Source organism: Protobothrops mucrosquamatus, unplaced genomic scaffold, assembly GCF_001527695.2.
Source record: "Protobothrops mucrosquamatus isolate PMUCROS unplaced genomic scaffold, P.Mucros_1.0 scaffold1120, whole genome shotgun sequence".
Lineage (NCBI taxonomy): Eukaryota > Metazoa > Chordata > Lepidosauria > Squamata > Viperidae > Protobothrops > Protobothrops mucrosquamatus.
The window spans coordinates 461,971-484,673 of NW_015387338.1; the positions used below are offsets into that span (position 1 = coordinate 461,971).

Below are 22,703 nucleotides of genomic sequence, written 5' to 3' on the forward strand. Positions count from 1 at the left end.
ACCCCCCACCGGCCGATACGCTCCCACAGAGAGGGCCTCCTCAGGGTGCCGCCAACCAGACAGTGCCGGTTGGCGACCCCCAGGGGGAGAGCCTTCTCTGTCGGAGCGCCCACCCTCTGGAACGAGCTGCCCCCAGAGATCCGGGTGATTCCGGATCTCCCCTCCTTCCGCCGCGCCCTCAAGACCTGGCTGTTTCAGCTGGCAGGACTGGCCTAGGGGTAATTTTAAATTGGTTTTAATTGAATTTTAGTAGTGCGGCCGATTCGAATATTTATTTTTAATTTATCTTAGATTTGTATTTTGTATAATTGTTTTAACTGGCTGTAAGCCGCCCTGAGTCCTCCGGGAGAAGGGCGGGGTATAAATGAAATAAATCTTAAATCTTAAATCTTAAAAATATACTGTAGTAAAAAAGACAGTTAAGACAAAGTTGTAGTCTTGGCTCTTAAAATCTTTTTGAGGAACCCTATCTTTCCTGACTTGGAGTCCCAATCGTTCATCCCTAATCTCTCTATTCATTTTAATTTAAAAATAATTATTTCTGATTACCGGATCAATTCCAAAAGGATAGGGGTTTCCAGAATATACACCTCTTGTTTTTGGATCTAATTGCAGAAAACCATTCTCGTGAACAATTTCATCCCTATGGATGAACAGAAAAATATTAAATTGTTAGGTTGTCACTGAGATGTGATAGCCTTTTCTCACAATAAAATAGAATAAGAAGAAACACAATATAAATGCACTGAAGCCCACAACATTGGCTGTGCAGCTTCTATGTGGACAGCTCAGATAATGCATGATTGTACTAGCAGCTTATATAATTTGTGTACATTCTTTCTTTTCCTGTGTTGATTCAGCTTGCTCTTTCTTCAATGTGCCCAAAGTCTCACTCTTCACACCTTCAAGATTATCTATTACTGTATAAACTATCCTACATTGTTCTATGATGATGCTCCTCCCTAAGTTATGATGAAGTCTGGAATTTGATGACTTTAAGAACTCTTCTCTATAACTCATTACAAGCAAAGATATTTCTATATGTAGTCCGTTGCAGAAGATACTAACATGGTAGGTCTCAATTTATATGTTTCTGTCATATAAAGTGAATATTCTAGAGATCCTATAAAACAGTTCTCCAATTCATCTGAAAATGGACACCAGATGTCCTGGAAATTACATTAAGCATGTAAGTAATTTTCAGATGCCTTAATATAAACATGCTCATGTCTCTTGGGGACCTATAATTCCTATCACCACATCCATAGAGAGAGATTTCAGGGCTAGGAGTTATGAATACTTTGAGGGCTCTATTTGGCTTCTATTATGAGCTTGACAGAATCAAAGTTTAGAATGAGCTCAGAATAAAATATTTAATAGCCATGCCTTTTCTGAATCAAACTGAGAGAAGTTTCCAGTAACTACTGTTTTCTGTTTCTTTTCATCATAGTCAACTGCTGATTAAAGACAGCAATCTTTATGAAATATGAAATGTTGCGCTAGAGATTACTAGGGATAAATTCAGAAAGAGATTGCGGAACAAAAGAGCAAATTGGGCATTCAGCTGCTATTTTCTACAATTATAAACATTGTTTACCACTTACGTCCATACACCATTGTTGTACATTGGTCGGACACGCCAGGAAGATCCAAATATGTTGAAAGATTTGGCGAAGCAATCGTTGTAAATAAAGCCAGTGTAAATGGAAAAGATACTCATGAGTAGGATCAAGTAGCGTCCACCGAAAAAGATGTTCCAGATCTGCACAAGAATATTATATATAATCAAGGGATGATCAAGAATAGCAAACAAATGAAGTTTACTACAGTCTTATTTACAGAAGTCTTCTCCATTTGGCGTCTTCCAGAAATGTGGGACTGCAATTCCCAAAACCAATCATGTTGACTGGGAGGACATCAGGTTGAAGAGATATGCAAAAATAGTTTTTCACCTATTGTTTACTGCCTTGGAAAGAAATGAGTCATCTTCAGAGGCCCTTCTCACCATGAGAAGTGAGATGGGTGACAAGGAAGAAAGCCTGCTCAGATATGGGACTTTGCCTGAGCAGGGGGTTGGACTAGATGACCTCCAAGGTCCCTTCCATCGTCATCGTCGTCATCATCATCATCATCATCATCATCATCATCATTATTATTATTATTATTATTATCCCTTTTCAGGGAGTATGACTGGCCCATTTACATATCTTTTTCTCAGCATGGCTACAAGCTTGTTCTCAGTTTTAAACTGTTCTGTATGTTAAGTTGCTTTGGATAGTTAGACGTGCGAAATATAAATTTAATAAATAATAGCTTTTGTTTGTTATCAGCTGGTTGATTGGCTTCCTCTCATTGCTTGATTTTTTTTTCTGTGATCTTTTAAAACACATTTTTTAGAAACATTATGCTTTAAATAACAGTGTAATCTTGCCCACGAATTTCAGAGATTGGGCAGAGTAGAACATAATAAATAAACAAACATTTTGAAAACTGCTTGCTGTAAGCATTGAGATATCACCTTAAACCACTTACCTCGTTCTTGCTTTTCTGAGCTAAAAAGGACTTTTCATTGCTGATCATCCACAGAGCAAAACCCAGCATGACTGCACCATGACCACAATCGCCAAACATCACCGCAAACAAAAAAGGGAAGGTAATGATAGTGAAGGGGGCTGTGGGAAAGAAAAAGACTATCACATCACTTGTTAAAAACATACTCATTGCAAATCAATTGAGGTTTCAATGAGTGAACATTAAAAAAATAGATGCCTCTAATTTTTTTTAATTGTTATCCTGCCTTTTTTATATATACTGTACAGCTCAAAGTGGCTAACGTACCAATACTCCTTCCTCCTTTTATTTTCCCCACAACAACGTCATGAAGTGAGTTGGGTTGAGAGAAAGTGACTGGGCCAAGATCACTCATCAGGGTTTTTTTCATAACTAAGGTGGGACTAGAAGTCATAGTCAGCTGATTTGTAGGTCAACACTTTAACTAACACACCAGTTTGATTTAATTTGAAAAGCCATTGTTTCTGTAGTTGGAAATTAGGAGAAATGAAGTCCAATATACGGTAGTTGGAGGAAGTGACTGCTAGTCTTGCTGTTAAGGGTCACTCCCAAAGAGCCAGGAATACAATATCACATTTCTCTCTTCAACTGGTTTACTAGAAGGGACAAGCTTTATTTCCAGGGCCCCACAAAAAGCAAGGGGATTCTAAATTACTTCACAAGCAACTTTTTATTATGAATGCTGAGGATTTTGACACATATACATATGTGTATGTATGGATCTAAGAACACTTTTCCCTGATACTGAAAGTCTGTTTCCCAGCTTCTGAGAAACAATGGAAAACCTGGCCAGAGGGGGGAAAAATGAATATATTATGGAGCACTGAGGGGAAATCTACTCATTTTTCATTTCCCCCCCTTATTTATTGATGCCGGAAGGTGCAGATTTGACTACTATTGGGAATCAGCAGATAAATCTGCTAATTTAAGTTAGGGCTGCCCCATCTTTTAACCAAAACTTGAAGTGAGACTAATGCCCAGGTTCAATGAGAATTTTAAAACATGCTTTCGCAATTGGAATCAACAGATGGCACTGTTACACAATATATTATGCTAGTTTTACACACACACAATATAATAATATAATATAATATAATAATATAATATAATATAATATAATATAATATAATATAATATAATATAATATAATATAATATAATATAATATAATATAATATAATATAATATAATATAATATAATATAATATAATATAATATAATATAATAATATAATATAATTAATATAATATAATATAATATAATATAATATAATATAATATAATAATATAATATAATATAATATAATATAATATAATATAATATAATATATTAATATAATTAATATAATATAATATAATATAATATAATATAATAATTAATATAATTAATATAATAATATAATTAATATAATATGATAATATAATATAATATAATATAATAATATAATAATATAATAATATAATAATATAATATAATATAATATAATATAATATAATATAATATAGTATAGTATAGTATAGTATAGTATAATATAATATAATATAATATAATATAATATAATATAATATAATAATATAATATAATATAATATAATATAATATAATATAATATAATATAATATAATATAATATAATATAATATAATATAATATAATAATATAATATAATATAATATAATATACATATTGAAATGCTATTAATTTAAAATCATGTTTTTTGGGGGGTTGAAGTACCCCAAGCAGAGAGATCGGCATCTATCAAAAATGAATTCTAAGTAGCAATTATAATTAACTTTTATAAAATAGAACATGGGCAATTGTACTGAATATCTGAAATTAAATGTTTGCTCGCCTAATTATATTGTTAATTCATCTCCTTAGTCCTTACAGGACCTGCATATTATATATGTATATGTATATATTTTCATAAACTACATTTATTAATTTTTAAACATTTTCTATATAAGACTATAATTTTAGGATCTGGACTTAAAAGATTTATGGAAGTCTCTTATTTTAGATCAAGGCCTCTCAATCTTTTTAAATTTTAATCCTCAAAAATCTCTCTATAAAAATTTTTGTCATTGACAATTATAGAAACAGAAAAGCCAAAAATCCTTTATATGCTTCCAGGTAATCTATTATTATATTGGTTATTTATAGTAACCTTTAAAGATATATAATTTCAATGCCTTACTTTGAATTTCATCTAGGCTACCTCTGAGTTCTATCTGCAATATATATTGGATGTATATTGTAAGAGAAGCAGTATTTTAGGTGGTAATATTTTATTTGTTTGTTTGTTTACTGTTTATTTCCCACCTTTATTATTTTTACAAATAACTCAAGGCGGCAAACATACCCAACACCTTCCTCCTATTTTCCCCACAACAAAAACTCTGTGAGGTTGGTTGGACTGAGAGAGAGTAAGTGGCCCAAGGTCACCCGGCTGGCTTTCATGGCTCAGGCAGAACCAGAACTCACAGGTCTCCTGCTTTCTAGCCTGATGTCTTAACTCAGGGGTCTTCAAACTTGGCCCTTTTATGACTTGTGGACTTCAACTCCCAGAATTCCTCAGCCATCGTGCCTGGCTGAGGAATTCTGGGAGTTGAAGTCCACAAGTCATAAAAGGGCCAAGTTTGAAGACCCCTGCTAACCACTAGACTAGAATAAGAGTTGGAAGAGACCTTGGAGGTCTTCTAGTCCAACCTCCTTCTCAAGCAGGAGACCCCATACTATTTCAGACAAATGGCTGTCCAATCTCTTTTTAAAAACGTCCAGTAGGGCACCCACAACTTCTGAAGGCAAACTGTTCCACTGATTGATTGTTGTAACTATCAAGAAATTTCTCTTTATTTCTAAGTTGGATCTCTCCTTGATTAGTTTCCATCCATTCTTTCTTGTCCTGCTCTCATGTGCTTTAAACAAAAGATGTCTATGGAGATTCTCAGTAATCTAGGTCAAAGTTGTCTCAAAGGTGCTTTTTTTTCTTTTCAAAAAGCAACTGGACTGTTTTTTATTTAAGGAAGAAGAGGAAGACGTTTCACTTCTTATCCAAGAAGCTTTATCAGTTATGATGAAGTAAATAACTTACTTCAGAAAACAGGTTGACCTCCCTCTTCTTAGACCAGAGATTTATATGTGTTGAAGATCTACCCCAAAGGTAGCAAGTGATCATTAGCATGTGGATACATTTGGCATAAAAGAAACAGACAGCATAAAGTCCTTTAAACAAAGTCACTGAAAATATGCTATCTTTAAAAAAGGGTCAAAATAAATCAAAGTCCATATACCTGGGTTAATCTCCCTATAATTCCCAACACCATAGGCATCTACAATGGCCTGGAATCCAGCAGTGAATTTATTGGTTCGGTTAAAAGTAGGAGGATCCAGCTTGGTCTGTATAGCAGTCAGGATGGGGCTGATTGTAGAACCACTTCGTTCCTGAGAACAAGTCAACAATGATTAGAATTAGACAGTGATTACGTCCACTATAAATTTCTCCCAACTCCATGTTTCTATTAGTCTACTGCAGTGTTTCTCAATCTTGGCAACTTTAAGCTGGGTGGACTTCAACTCCCAGAATTACTAAGCCAGCATGCTGACTGGGAATTCACAGTGTTGAAATCCACATGGCTTAAAGTTGCCAAGATTGAGAAACACTGGTCAAGTGCCTAGAATCTCAACAGATTGGATGTTAGGTTACCCAAACAGTTAAATAAATAAATACATTTACACTAAAGTGTTAAAACTGGCTGTATATTACACTCACAGCTGTAGCCTCTACCAAAAAATAATGGGAACAAAAGTCTTTAGGGAGCTGTCAGTGAGAATTTGTGGAGTCTTTCTCACTGTTGGAAAATGACTTCAGGCTATTTCCAGTTTAATTTGTGTCCAGTACACTGTCTGGGAATCCCTGTACCCACATCCAAGGAAATACACATGCCATTCACACAGTAATAGATTGGTATTTATTAAATGTTAGCAAATATCAAAAGTTGTCAGAATCGGACAAAAGCAGATTAAAAGAGAGACACATCAACAACAGACAAAAGCTAAAAAGAGCAGGGGGTTTAATAACAACAATCTACATTACTTAAAAAAGACTTTCAAGAGCCCCTGAAAGCAATACTGTAGTTAATTAGCACAGGTAATCCCTTTCATTTATTTAATTATTCCAGATTTAGTTATTCCAGATTTAACCCTTCTAAGTACATAGCAAAATGTATATGTCAGTAGCATTTCTACTTCCAACAGAGATGAGAAGTTGGGCACCAGGTAATCCTCCTCTATTCTGCACCATGAAAAAAAATACTTTGGTGCACAGGGATAAACTATCTGTCTAAGTAGGCCAGAACTGGAAATCAACTCCACAAAAAGGTTAAAAGTATATTTACCACATTTGGTTGAACAACAGAATCTTACAAGTCTGTCTGGGCTGTACCTTATATTCCTGTGAATTAGGAGGTATTTGGCTGAGTCTTTCAAAATGTTATCTGTCTGCTGTGGACTTAAAACATTTTTTCACTCCTTTGTTGCTTTTACTTAACAGAGCTTATATATCTCCATTAAGTCATTTTCCTTACTCTCTGCATTATTCAACACTTACCAGTCCTTTTTCTAATAGAAAAAAATATATTAGTCAGGGCCGAACTGTGGATTCCGTGGTGCTCTCTGAGCTTGGTTGCTTGCAGAAAAAAGGACTGAATGAAACGTTTCATTACCCAACTAGGGAATATCTTATGGAGTGTGTGGTTTGCTCCCTGTTTATATGCAGGAGTTTGCCTTGCCAGTTTGGTGGGGATGTGGTTTTCTCCTTGGTAGTTCCTTGATGAGAGTATTGTTTCTTCTTGATTGTTGACTTGGTAATAATCTAGTATTAGCAATGTTCTCTGTGAGTAATGAAATGCCTGTAACTTTCATTTAGGCCTTTTTTCCTGCAAGGCAAAGTAAGTAGTTTGCCACAGGTTCAGCGCATTCAGTTGAGTAAATATAGTTTGCTATGAATGACAGAATTCTCCTTACCATTCCTTGATTCAGTGCTCTTTTTATCCTGAGGATATCTACCACAGGGAACCAGATCTCTGCAATGACACACTGCTGGGTGACATCGATGTTGCAAGAATTCAAGATGTGGTAGATGGCTTTCATTTTCCTCACTTTGATTCCCCAGACCCACAGGTTTGCAGATGCTTCCTTCAACAGCCCCTGTCGATGGGACTCAGTTTGGGTGATCACCTGTAAGTAGGGGCAAAGGTTTAGTTTAGGAACCCAACAAATATATGGGCTACAACTATTAAAATTTCCCAGCCAGCCTGCAGAATGCCCTTCCTGGTTGAGGAATTCTGGGAGTTACAGGCCCACACATGTGTAGGATGAAAGAACAGGCTTAGGATTCATAGTTTATATTTGCTCTGTCCCATTATTGGGGCCATTTGATTAATTTTATAGCCTCTTACATTTCACTCCCATCCCATATCAGCAGCTTTCCCAGCTATTGTTCTACCTGCTATTTGTCCTGATGGCAACCACAGTGGTGTTTTATTTTAATTGGCAGCTGCCATTTAAATCTCCCATTGTGCCCTAAGTGATGTGGCTCTGAATCATTATAAGAAGCAAAGAGAGTGGTCTCTAGATACAACTGCTTGCTGACTGGCACCCTTGGAAGGAGGCCAGGACACATATCTGAACTACATACTGTCCACTTTTGCTAGAGCTCCAATAGCTGCTAAAGTTTGGCACATGCTGACATACGGCGTACTCCAAATTACTCCAAGCAAGACTAAAGACTACTTACTGTGTTGAGATCTTCAATCCTTGTGTTCACACCAGCAGCCACTTCTCGGCGTTCTCCAGCTGACTCGGGACAGGGATATACAGTGGCACGGAACCTAATGAAGAAACAACACCTGGTTCCAGCCATTCTGTCCACTAAAATGCACTTTATAATAAAGATATGGAAGTTGTAATTGCTAGAAAAGGCAGTAGCTAGATTGCTAACCAGTACAAGGTACACAGATCCCATAAGGCTTTCCCAATGAAAGTTCTACACTGGTTGCCAACTGCTAAAGGGACAATCTAAGACAAATTTGCTTTTTAAAGCAATTTTGAATGGCTTAAGAGTTGACTAGCTAAATGGCTTAAGGGCTATTAAGAGCTTATCAGGCCATTAAGTTCTTTAGGAGAAATGTTTTGGAGTCATCTTTCTCAGGGACTCATCTACCTGATATGCAGGAGAAAGCTTTATCTCTGTTGCTCCCAGGCTATGAGGGATATTCTACTGGGAGTATTATTTGTTTCCCCCTTGTGTTTTTAGAGAATCAGTAAAAATGCTTTGTTTTTGCTAGACTTTTCATTTTTATTGATCCTGCAAATTGCCCACCTTATTAGTCTCTCATCTGTAAAGAGCAAATATACCAGATATTTTGGTATAAACATTTGGAATGGATGTGTTCTGAGAATATTTTGTTCACAAGCAGGCAGACTGAGCTATCCTATTGCTCATGGTGAAGTCAAGATCTGAGATAAGGAGTAATATTTACTCTTTCAGCTCCATCTGCCTGTTGACTTTTTCCACATAATGTGTATCAAAAGAGAAGGTCTGAATGTTTTAATTAACATTATTATTTTTCAGGAACTGTGGGACAGAGAGAGAGAGAGCAAGGCAGGAATGTCATAATGTCACTAGTGGCTGCACAGACCACTGGAGCTTAAGATATCTTTTTACATAATTTCTAGAGTAGATTATTTTAATAGCCAAATTGATTTGTTCCAATGCTGTATAAAATGACTGGATTTTCCATTACTAGGCAACCTGAAAACTGGGGGAAAAGTGCTTCATTGCAAGAGGGAAGTGCTACCTATCCAGTGGCACCATCAAACTTGCAGAATGGTGGGCTTAATATTACAATAGCAATAGCACTAAGACTTATATACCACTTCACCGTGCTTTACAGCCCTTTCTAAGCAGTTTACAGAGTCAGCATATTGCCCTCAACAATCTGGTTCCTCATTTTACCGACCTCGGAAGGATGGAAGGCCGAGTCAACCTTGAGCCGGTGAGAATTGAACTCTGCAATATTGCATTCTAACCACTGTACCACCAGGGCTCATGCAAACCTTTCTCCTTTCGTACATCTGCATACAAAAGTGGTAGAGTTACCACCACACTATTTTGTCTTCCACCCCACCTTGATGCTGCTATACATGCCTATATTATTCCACCTTCAAACATGGCATGGATTCACCAATAATCTATTCAAATCAAACCATCAACGGAAGCATATTTTCATTAGCAAAAGCTGTAGGTGCTCACCCCATATTTTAAACTGAATTTTTAAGTTCTTAAATTGTACTTGAAAAAATATTCCTCTTTAAAAAAAGCCCAAACAAGCTACATTCCCTTCCTTCTCCCCGACACAGGCAAGGTTTCAGCCTGATAGCTTTGATCTTTTCACAGTTCTTTTGCATGCTGGTTTTATCTGTCAGAATGTCATTTTTACTTTAATGACACCTTCATCTAGGAAAGCACATGAACCATTCACTGGAGAGTTTTGAAATTGATAAAATCTGCTGGAGAACTCCCATTAGTGTTTCAGCATCCTCCACTGAAAGAGAAAAGGCTTGGGGAAATGCTTATCTTTTGCTCTGCTTCCCATTTTAATAAATCTGGTAGGTAAAATTTAACACTAATTAATTTTTTCTAGCATTAAAATTAAGAGCAACATGCAATAAAAACAAGAGGCAGGGAAACATTAGCAATAATCTCAAACCTTGAATTCCTATAGGACAAAGAATATTGCGCAGCAGATGGGGTTTTCTTGTTCATGTTTAACAGAATTTTTGCACTCTTTTCCCACCCCTTGCTAAAAATAGACAATTTTTTTATATGCCACTAAGCCCATGAATAATTCGTCTGGATTTGGAAATGTGCTGCTTCAAGTTTTTTAAGCTACTGCAAATCTATGAGGACCTCTATCTTCAATTTGGGCATGGATGACATCATTTTGTCCCTTTAAGGAGCTGTCCTCATCCCCGAACCTTTGTAATCAATGGGGCATGTTCAATATGTCTATGGAGATTCTCAGTCATCCAGGTCATAGTTGACCCAAAGGTACTTTTTCAAGAGGTAACTGGACTTCGTTTTTTCCTTGAAGATGTTTCACTTCTCATCCAAAAACTTCTTCAGTTCTGAGTGACGTTTCTTATCTAAATTTGCAATCAGAACTGAGGACGATATGTTCAATATGAACTTCAGCTAAAGAACTGGAAGCAATTGTGATAGTGATAACTCTCTATCAGAAAGTTGTGAATAAATGTTAAAACTCACACAAAATAGTAAGCATTAAAATCCCACTGAGATTAACCTGAAAGCCAACTCAAGATTCATTAATTAACCAACTCAAGATTCATTAATATCAGTTACGGTCAAAATGCTCTTTCTCACCCGTCACAAATCTTCTTGATTTTCTGTCTGAGCTGTTCCCCTTGGTAGAAGATGATGAACACATTCTTTTTCATCTCTTCTTTCTGGGAAAGGAAATATAATTTAAGGAGAAAGAATTTCAAAATAATCACAGAGGCAACTGAATACAGTCTCAGCAATTTCATAACATTATATCCCAGGTAAAAGATCTGAGGCAACAAAATTAAAAACCTATCAGTACCTACAGTGATAGGATCTTCCAAGGGTGTATCCATTTCACTGAACTTCAGATAGATGTTTCCCTTGCAGGCTCTCCACAACAAACGTTCAAAAGGCACCAGCCTCTCTCTTTTAATCACACCAGCGATGAATCTATGGAATGCAAACCAAATATAATGCCCTGTAAATCCACTCTTGTAAAAGGTATTAGTTTATGGAAATATATCAGTTGTAAACCTACTACCAGTTCCTAGATTGGCCTTCTCCAACATGGCACCTTCTGAATGTGCTGGGATTATTTTATTTATATATATATATAAATAAAATGAATGAATGAATGAATGAATGAATGAATGAATGATAACTCCTAGCATTCTTAGATACAGTAGTATGAAATATCCTAAAACAGAATGGGCAAATTTTGGGAGCAAATGGTTGGCATGCTCTCAAGAACTTTACAATCGAGTAATGGTCACATTAGTAGGGCAGAGATGCAGTAGTAGGACATGATTAGGTTTAGCTTCATATGTGTAAGTGGGTCAGGTTTTAGATATTAAAATATTTTGTGGAGAAGAAGTTGGTGCATTCCCCCATATTTTTTAAACTAAGCCTGTGTAGGTTATTCTATACCTTTCTCATTTTCTGTCTCAAAATGGTAGCACTTGGAAATTTAGTGGTGTGGTTAGAAAGGCTGGGATACCATGCAGAGATGGCCATTTATACAGAGGGATCTACAGAACTGAAGATTTTCAGCAAAACGATGAAATCGGCATCACAAGGTAAGCTCAGCCCTAAATGCATGCAATACTGCAACAGATATGCCAAGGGGATGAAGCTTGTATTATGATGGCATGATCCTCATTGCATCATTTGCAACCTCATGGATGCCTCTACAACTCAATTCCAGGAAGAAGGGAAAATACTGATTAAATCAATAAAATGCTAAATAGAGAACTTTATTTTCCATCAGCTACATCTAACCAGGAAGAACTCTGTTCATTTCAATGAGATGCTTGAATCATGGGCTGCATCTCTAAGACATAAATATTGTGGATACAGCACAAGAGAAACAGTACTCACCCCAGTTTTGCAGCAACTGCTGCAGGAGTGCTTCTTAATTCCAGCAGCCCTGAAGTATCTTCATTGAAGAAATCATCAGGCAAATTAGTTTCAGTCTGAAAGCGGAAGAAAGACTTAACTTAAAGCCCTATCCCAAAACTCAACCAATGCAAGATCCTCTTTATTATTGCTTGTGGTTTTAGGACAACCTTGCCTAATCTAGCTTCCTGTAGATATCACAATATTAGACGCTAACCAGGGGATTAACAGAAGCTTACATCCAGCACTTCTGAAGGCCACTATTTTGAGGAAGGACATATGCGGCATAATCAGCTGGGAAGAGCTCATAGACTCAGGGAGATGACCATGGAAATAGGCAACTACAGGTTGTCCTTGACTTGCAACGGTTCATTTGGTGACTGTTCAAAGTTACAACGGCACTGAAAAAAGTGACTTACGGCCGTTTTTCACGCTTATAACCATTGTGGCAACCCAATGGTCATGTGATCAAAATTCAGATGCTTGACAATTGTCTCATATTTATGACGATTGCAGTGTCCCAGTGTCATGCGATCCCCTTTTGTGACTTTCCGACAAGCGAAGTCAATGGGGAAGCCAGATTCACTTCACAACCTTGTTACTAACTTAACAACTGCAGTGATTCATTTAACAAATGTGTCAAGAAAGGTCGTAAACTGGGGGGGGGAATTCATTTAAAAACTGTCTCGCTTAGCAACATAAATTGTGGTTGTAAAGTCAAGGACTACCTGTGTTACATCATCAAAGAAAGTGGAAACATGCCTTAAGTTCTGGAATGCAAGATAGACGAGCTACAGCACATTCTTGCAAGGTTCTGTTATCATAGCCTATTTCCAAAAGTAAGCTCTAATATTCCTGAAGAGTTAGTTTCCTAACCTGGTCTACCACACAGCACAGCAACATACAGCCAACCTTGGCTGACACTTGGGTGGGAGATCAGTAAGAAATCCCAGAGTCATTTGAGGGGCTGATGTAATGGTATGTAGGAATGACCTTGGGAGACAAGGGAAGAACTGCAGCCAGGGCAACGGTCAAATATGAGGAAGCTTAGCCCATAGAAGGAAACATGGAATGACAAAAGTTTCAGTAGGGACCATCCCTAGTTTCCTGGACTGTAAAGGGAAGAGGGGAGAGATGCACTTTTCAGATTTGCAAAAATCTGTTAATGTAACCTTACAATAAAGTAGAACTAGTACTTCTGGGTGTGCTTCTGGTCTGGACTACCTTAAAAAGCTGAAATCAGAGAAGTCGAAAGAATATCCCAGAAATAGAAAATGGCAAACCATTTCTTTACTGATGCCAAGAAGACTCAGGAGAGACTTGATAAAGCAAACCTGTGGATTTGGGCTTGGTCGATTTAGTGCAGTTTATTCAACCCATTGCCTTCCAGTTATACTGAGCTGCAGTTCCCACTGTATCTAACCAGCACAGCCAACGGCCAACTTTTCTGGATGATAGCAAATCAGCCTACTGAGGATCCTAATAGTTAAAAGGCTTAACAAACCTATTTTGAATGAAAAGACACAAAAACAGCTGAATGATAACAGTACCATTCCTTATATGGAGGAAAAAACTAAAGTGCATCCCATTGAGCAAATAAAAATTCCCAGTTTCTAACTTGGCTCAGTTGGTCTTTGTTTGTGTATACAGTGGGGAATGCTGTGAAAAGAATACATCCCCACTCCAGACTGTAAATTTGGAATTTGGTTGGGCCTCTTTGATACAAATTGCACTGTGCTCAGAGAATTCATGGCTTAGGCAGTTATTCTGTAGAGAGCTTTGCCTTTACTGCCAAGGTGTCATCCCGTTTTTGAGTCAGCAAAATACTATATTGGTATATAACATTACTGTGTCCTCATTGCTGATCCTGCATCTTTTGCCACCAAATGACGTCCTGCTTTCATATACACAAGGCATGTGACACAAAATAATTGGCTCAACTTTCTGCTTTGCTACCCTTCCCCTCCCTGAATAACTGGCAATAAGAATGAGGCAAGGGAGTCACCAGAGAAGGTGAGTTTTGACAGAGAGTCGGAGCCGTGTTTTCTGCTAAATGGCCAAATGTCTAGAATTATGCCAAGAGTCTAGATTTAGACAACTGGAAACCTGTGTCTACCACAAATCCACTCACATGGACCAGATCCTCAGCTTCGCAAGCAACCACCGCACACAAAAGAAGCTGTGTCCAGACTCTCTTCAGAAGGGCCAGGACACACTTGTTCTGTCCCCGTCTGACACACACACCCAAACAGCCAGCCGAGGGTTAAATAACTTCTCCACACTCCACGCTACAGATAAGAAACTTAGCAGCAGCTCCGTAGCTGCCTGCCAAGGACTTTTACTCAGAGAACACAGAAACAAAAAACAATACACACAGTTTGAAATTCAATCCACAGCAAACTACTTCGCCAGAGATTTAGCTTTGTCTGTCACAGAGTCCAAATGGCCACTACCTCCCTTTTATAGCCTGTGGGGTGTGGTCCAGTGACTCAACTTAATCTCTGGCACGTCTCCTTTTCTGCTGCGCATGCTTGTCGCGCCTACGTTGGCGTGGATCCAGCCACAACGTATCTTCATCACTATCCGAAACACCTGGCTCCTGGCCAATCTCAGAAACACCTGGCTCCTGGTCAATCTCTTCTCTGTCGGGAAACACCTGAGGCATTGCCAGAGAGGAGGGTCCTGGAGAGGGAGGCCTGGCCATCTCCTCTCCTTCATGTTCGGAGCCTTCTTCCTCCGATAAGAGGGGCTCACAAGACGGAGCCACAACAACACTGCAACACTACAGCACTAAGAAAAGCGGAAGAGAAACGGCTGCTTGATGTCTTTCTCTGCAACGGCTATCCGAAAAACTTTGTATTGCAACACACAACACCCAAACCGCAACGCACCACATAGCCAACCACCACGCAAAAACTAACCCTACCATACACAAAAGGGGTGTCAGAAATGACAGCCAGAATGCTCTAGGAATAGCAATAGCCCACAAATCCACAGCCACACTCAGCCAGGTATTATTCAGAACCAAAGATAAGATACGGAAGGATGAGAGAAACAATGTCATTTACAAAACAAACTGTAACAATTACAGTCAATTCTACACGGGACAAACATCATGTCAACTGAAAGCCAGGATCCATGAACACCAGCTGGCAGTCAAACACCATGATCCCCAATCCCTAATCTCTACCTACATGGACACCAAACAACACCAATTCGATTGGAGCAATACAAGAACCAACAGCCATGTTACTACCCGCCACGCTTGCGAGTTTATTGAAGCTGGGCACTCCACAAACAATTCCATCAATAGATACATCGACCTACAATCCGCCTATGAGCCCCTCAGAGTTCAAATCAACTGCATAGCCAATCAGAGACAGCACCAACCCTCAACCAACCCACGCAACTCTCCCCAACCAGCACTTCAATTCCCAATGGCTTTCACCTGATGTGATGTCCCCATCCCAAGACCCTCACTTGTTACTCACATCTGACCCATTCCAAGACCCTCACTTAACACAATCCACACCCATCACAAGACCTTGACCTGATGTGATCCTGACCTGATGTGACTCACCATCACAAGACATACTGACTACACGAAGCCCTTATAAGCAGAACACTGACATCCCCTAAATTTTGCTGAATATGTTACCTAGCCTGGAAACCAACCCACAAGCTCAGAGAACAAACCTCCACCCTCAATTTAGATTTATTTTTAAACTTTGTCTTTCATCCATCTTCACCTTCCTAGACTCATTTTCTGGCCACCATTTTTCTCAGCGCTGTTTTATCTCCTCTCCTGATTCTCATTGGTTGCAGTTTGGAGTCTAGGACTATCAAGGTTGCATAAATCCAAATAAACCACTAGGTGGCAGTTAAGTACAGTAGAAAATTCCAGTGCACTGCTGCCATCTAATGGTCACATGGAGAGAATAGAAGAGAATATCAAACTGAAGGCCTTGGGGTTCACTGAGCTTAGTGGTTGCTTGCAGATTACCAGTAATGGTCTAAGTAACATCATTAATGCCATTTTTAAAAAAGAATATTTAATATAATTCCATTATTATTCATGGCCATCAATGTTGTGCATTATTTTAAAAAATATACTAGCTTATTAAAATCACACTATCTCCCCAAGATTGGTTTACCCTCCTTATGTCTTTCCTTGACATATTAAATATCCTTATGAATACTGGTATTTTTGCTTCCTTTGTATGATTTTTTTGTATCTTTCTACCATTCAACTGTGGTAGGAATAGGTTTAATAACCCACGGGGCTATACATTTTATCACATACATACAGCACTGATGATATTACCTACTTGAGTAATGAAATATCTGCAAGCAAGAGTACCAAGAATGCCACAATGCTTTTAACATTGGAACACCACTTAAGGCTGCTTCATACTATACATGAACTGAGGATGAGATGAAAGCAATGCCAGAAGTGACAGCAGAGTCAATGTTGTATGCAAATGCCCACAGTTGTCTCTGAGATGACTAGTTGAGCTGAACTCAAGTTCTGAAATGACGAGAATGCATTCAAAGATTGTGTCACCTCAAAGAAGTCTTGGGTTTTCTTCAGGAGATGTTTGAGTTCAGTGAGTTCTAGAAAGTTCTGCTTCAGCGCCTGCAGGTTCTGGTTGGCTTCTTCCAACTCACCTTCCAGTTTCTCTAAGACGGTCTGTTTATAGCCGGAGAGAAACAAAAGTACTGTACGTCGAATCATTCTGTCACACACTTCACTGCTGACAAAATAGATTACTCTAAAGATGGATTATTACACAGCAAACATTTCAAAACACATCTCAGCATGTTAGGCAATTTTGCAATGAATATTAACATCTCAGCCCTACTTCTGGGTATGAATGATTCCCCAATGAAACACATTAAGTGCAGACGGAAAAATAACTAACAAAAAATCCAATAAATCTTCTGTCTATGTTAGATAAAATAATGAGGGATTCTAACATGTCTTACAGCTCTGCTAGCTAAGCCCTTGCTTCCAAGTCATTCTATCTTTTTGTTCTTCATTCAGCTTTAAGCAATAACCCTTCTGATCATAGTCTGTTTAGACTAACAGAAAAAAAGAAAACATTCCTTTGAATCATGATTTCTTGTTACTTCATTGACATTGGGGTTTTTTTTCTCCAGAAGTTCCCTGTCTAGTCTATTACCCTGGTATTCCTGTGGTCTTCTATCTAATATCAACTATGTGCAACCCTGCTTAGCTTTTAGAGTTAGCCAAGACTGAGAAAGTACTGGATCACCCAATTCCTGCCCTTCCAGGTTTAAGTATTAGTTAGAGGTATCCCCAATTTGTGCCTTCACAATATATTGGATTATCAATATCATAATATTCAGCTAGCATGGCGGGAGAAGATGAGAATTATAAGTAAATAACTTTATTTTTGTAACCATAACATAGAGCATACCATAAAATAACAGTAGAATAGTAAAATGAATTAAAAAAAAAAAAAGGAGTAGTAGACCTAAGATGGATAAAACATGATAAAGCCAGAGCTACAATTAGGAACTGAATAAGCTGTTGCATTTATAAACTTCCTATATCAAACAAACTATTCTGAGTGTTATAAAGATCTTGACTTAGTGTTATTTTGGATTGTCATCTTTTGCTGGGTCAACACAGCTGTCTATTATGCTTCTCTAACCAGAAACATACAAAGCCTACCTCTAAGTCAATCATTTCTCGTGGTGGCGGAGTCTCTGGATATTTCCCGGATATGACAGGCAGAATCTCCTCACCCATCTCACTTTCCAGAAAGCCTGGGAGCAAAACAAATGGAAACACACTGGCTAAGTTTCACAAAACACACTCTGCTGCCTTTTCCACACCATATGAAACTTGGTTAGTTGTAACTTTGGTAATTAAGGATTTTGAGTGAACATGGATGTGGCCTAACTTTTCATCTCTTTAATAAATGGAGTCACAAGTTGTGCCACATTAAGAGATATCCTCTGCATTCATCACTGGGGCAACTAGGCTTTGAGTGGTTAAGGGCAACACTTTTTAAATCTCTGGTTTTCTTAATTGGCAATGCTATGATGGCATCACTGGAAGAAACACAAGGTAATATTTTCAGCCCTGTTTTTCATTTTTACAAGGCACAAGATATCACTCATAAAAAACAGGTAGGTTAAACCTATTGAAAGTTGAACATATTTGTTTTATTGCTTAGTTTGTCAAGGATCTACCAAAAATTACAAAACTTTTTCAAAAATAAAAAAAATCTGGCAAGAGTGGTGGTGAAAGTGCTAATAATTGCTGTTTCTGTGCACTAAAACATTCTAGAGATTGTTGGACTAAGAACAGTTCTCAATAAACTTAAGTTTTCAATAAATTAAAAGCTACTTACGAAGGACCCTTTCTAAGGATTCACATCTTCTTACTTCATTCACAAACCTTCTTTGAAAGTTGTTCACATTTGCATTCAACTAAAGAAAATTCATACAAAACCAAAAGATTAGCCAAATTAGCCAACATTATCTATCTATCTATCTATCTATCTATCTATCTATCTATCTATCTATCTATCTATCTATCTATCTATCTATCTATGTATCTATCTATCTATCTATCTATCTATCTATCTATCTATCTATCATCCAGGCTGATGGCTAAGAATTGTAGCAATTATGATTCTAGCACATCAGATTGCATGAAACTAAAGAAAGCTGAAGTCATGAAGGTTTAGTGAAAGTACATATCAAAGAATTCAATGGACATCTCCATTAGTAGGTCAAAGTAAAATTATTTCTTCTAACTAATGTAACACCATAAAGAATATCATAACTAAAATATTGTGCAAGCAGAAGGTAGGCAAAGAACTTCTCTTTAAGGGCTATAAAGCTAGCGAATGATTGTTCTGATTACAGAAATACAGATAGTTGCATATTCATAATTTTGTAGGTCATTTCTATCTTTTTCTCATGTAATATACTTGCCCAGAATACAGATCACAAACAAAGGTTCCTTTAAATCCATTATTTATAAATAGGGTGAAAAATCTGGTGTTTGACCTTCTACATGGGTAATTTTACCAAAAGAATTTAAATGATGGAACTTAACAAGACTGTTGCTAAACAAAATATAATTTACTAATGTTGAGTTTCCTAATTAGATGCTGTACAGTGAATGGGTATGCAGAACATCTGATTCTTCTGATAAATCTTTACAATAAGCAAGTTACTAAGAACTGAGCTTAGAGACACAGAGTGATTCAGAAAAGAGTTGAGCTAAGAAGGCATATGAGCTTTAGATGTTTCTAATGGATTAGCAAATATACTTCAAAAATGGCAAGCGTGGAATGGCTCCACTGGTAGAGCTGAAAGTCCAAACAATCTGGAATGTACAGATGATACATTTTGTTTGCTGAAGACTTAGTGGAGCTCATATTGAAACTAGAAGAAGGAAGTGAAAAATGATGTTATACTTTATTTAGAAGAAAAAGACATTACCTAATATCCCTAGTGAAAGCACAACTGAGAGCAAAAAAATCAAGATGGTGGATAACTTCATTTTTTGGGAATCAGGATTGATAAAGAAAGACTGTGTGCTGAGGAGATTTATCCAAGGGAGGAAGGTAATGACCATTTTAGAAAAGATAATGCAGAATAAGGATATTTCTCAGATAAAAAGATCAGAATAATAAAAGCAATTGTTTTCCAGTGTTAAACTGTGAATGCTGGATATTGAGAGAAAAGGAAATGATTATTAAAAGTACCATGAACAGCAAGAAGAATGAATCAATTGATCCTGGACAACTGGTCCCTTGAGGCAAAGATTGGTAAGAAGAAACTCAGACACTTATAGGAGATGATGTAAGCAAACAATCAATTAGAAGAGACTATGCTTCCCAAGGCTGAGAGAAGTAGAAAAATAGAGAGACAAAGACTAAAGCAGGTAGTCAGAAGGTATCAGGGAAATATCCTTGCAAGATCCAGCCAGTGATTATCATTGGGGTCAGGCCAAGATGATAGTCACTAGAACTGGGCCTGGGAACTTGATGATGTCTATTTAAATTACTATCTTACATTATTTTCCTTTTTTCAAGAGAGTCATGCTCAAAACAAAGTTAACCAGGGCTAGAATAGTAATTATTCTATATCCATTATGTTTCGACATAATGAAACACAACAGCACTAAATGCAAACTTAATGAACAGTCCACGAAAAGCATCCTAAATCAACAACTTACCAATATTCTACACTACATATCATGTTCTATAACACAAACACTTTCCTCCCTATCCTTATTTTGCGTTTGGTTTTTGTTTGTGTAGTGCATTAATGCAGAGAACAATTCTGAAAAACACATCTTTTTGTAATTTTTTAAATTTGATTTTTGAAGAAGATTACATAGTACCATTCTCATCCTTCTTATTCTTACTGACTTCAAAGATGTATTTTAAGGAATATTGGTGTTTTTTCCTCCAAATGTTTGAAGATGTTCCCACTTTAAGAAAAATCAGCAATAAAGGAATTTCCCAGAAACTCAACTTGCTTGTCATTACTGATCTTTCATCTCAGCATTCTGCTATACAAGGTTATAAAATATTCAAGACGATGCATTTTCACCTTCCAAGAGGAGAGGATATTACGCGAGCAAAGGTCACCATTTCATTTTATCAAGAACCACATTCCCTTACAAATAAACTGCTGGGTGTTTCATGCCAACAGTAGATAGAACAGGTAGACCCCAAAGTAGGTGGGGTTAATAATTCCCTCTGATATATTCCTTTTTCTTTTCTAATGCTACTTTCTCTTCCCCTCTTTTTTCTTGTTGCAGTTCTTGTCATTCTTATGTATTAAATGTATACCATGCCTTTTTCTGTGCTCAAGGCAATTTACTGGAGGGTCTCAATTTATTTTAGGGGAGCCAACTGGATTGAGAAACAGTTACTAATGGAGGGCAGATTCAAAGGGATCTCCCTAGACCAGGGGAGATTCCATGCTGGCTTAGGAATTCTGGGAGTTGAAGTCCACGAGTCATAAAAGAGCCAAGGTTGCCTACCCCTGCCCTAGACCTAGTCTAGCATCTTTAAACTCTATAATATCCTCATTCTTGCTGCTGTAGGAAACATTCCCCTCCTTTCTATGGGTACTGAGAAGTACAGGCTGGGTTACTTTTAGTGTCTACTCACATCTCTGAACTGGACCAAACCCAGCTCTCCAAGTTCTGCAACACAGCAATAGGCAGATTCCACCTGAAGAAAAAGTTGCCTCAGACACATCTCTTCACTCCGAAACATGGATGCCATCTTTAATATTCTCTTGGGGCAAAGACATGGAGAAAGACAGAAGGTGATGAGCATAAGTAATCCTAAATAACACACAAAGCACTGTCATGTCAATAAGAGGTTATTTTTGATGTAGGGGAAACTGCAGAAACCATGTAATGTCAATTCTATTACTGGATAAAGTATGATGGTCATCTCAGGTTGAAGAGCTATAGCAGCACTGAAGTACAATTCAGCTTCTAGTTTAGTCTGCCACTCTGTGTGGAACAGATAGAAAGAAACACCTGGCTCTTTAGTTCACACAATACATGCTTTGGGCTAGCCTGGAAAACATCAGTTTTCTAGGAGGCTTCTTCAACGAAGGCATGGGTGTCACATGTGAAGGGGCCTGCAAATGCAATCAATATCCCCTTCAATATCCTCATTGAACTCCTCAAAATTTACTTTTATGTAGACTCATTACATGCTTGCATGAGAGCCAGTCAGGTGTAGTAGTCAAGGCATCAGGGCTAGAAACAGGATACTATGAGTTCTAGTCCTGCCTTAGGCCAGTCACTCTCCCTCAGCTTTAGGAAGGAGGCAAGGGCAAACCACCCCCAAAAAGCCTTGCCAAGAAACTCCAGGGACTTATCCAGGCACTTGCCAGGAATCAAAACACACTCAAAAGCCCAAAATCAAACAAATTAAAATAACATGACTGTGTTGTAAACTTATAAGTTGCCTAAAATAGGAAGCAAACAGAGGAGCAGACTTATTCCATGCAGTCTGGTAGTAGTATCTCAAAACCTTGGCAACTTTACCAAAGAAAACCTTTTACACATATTTACTTCAAAATATATAAAATATGAGCCATTTATTCCTATAGGCATATAAACACATACACATTCACATTCTCTCTCAGACACATACGCAGACTTATATAGACCGAGTTGCTCAGTCTCAGTACATTGTAGCAAAATTGCAAGACCAAAAGAAGGTAAAGCTCAATGAACCATACAGGTCATGTATACAAAAACAGCAGCTTTATGACCCATGCAGGTTATGTATACAAAAGCAGCAGCTTAATAGGCATAATTATTGACTATATATTAAAATCTGGAGACGAACAATTTAATTTAATAGCATAA

At 37.6% G+C, this 22,703-nt stretch overlaps 1 protein-coding gene across 1 annotated transcript in view; it reads right to left on the reverse strand.

Annotated features, from left to right (window-relative positions):
* Nucleotides 1-21,597, reverse strand: part of ATP6V0A4 (ATPase H+ transporting V0 subunit a4) — a 33,354-nt gene extending 11,757 nt beyond the window's left edge. Inside the window, exons 1-13 of the mRNA XM_015820327.1 lie at nt 21,481-21,597; nt 18,694-18,772; nt 18,009-18,103; nt 16,875-17,000; nt 12,293-12,387; nt 11,239-11,365; nt 11,015-11,097; nt 8,366-8,459; nt 7,594-7,806; nt 5,862-6,012; nt 2,533-2,672; nt 1,605-1,762; nt 550-643 (exon numbers count right to left, since the gene is read on the reverse strand). Of these exons, the coding sequence (XP_015675813.1) occupies nt 550-643; nt 1,605-1,762; nt 2,533-2,672; nt 5,862-6,012; nt 7,594-7,806; nt 8,366-8,459; nt 11,015-11,097; nt 11,239-11,365; nt 12,293-12,387; nt 16,875-17,000; nt 18,009-18,103; nt 18,694-18,772; nt 21,481-21,597 (1,572 nt within the window). The remainder of the gene's footprint in view (nt 1-549; nt 644-1,604; nt 1,763-2,532; nt 2,673-5,861; nt 6,013-7,593; nt 7,807-8,365; nt 8,460-11,014; nt 11,098-11,238; nt 11,366-12,292; nt 12,388-16,874; nt 17,001-18,008; nt 18,104-18,693; nt 18,773-21,480) is intronic.
* Nucleotides 21,598-22,703: the final 1,106 nt, after the last annotated feature.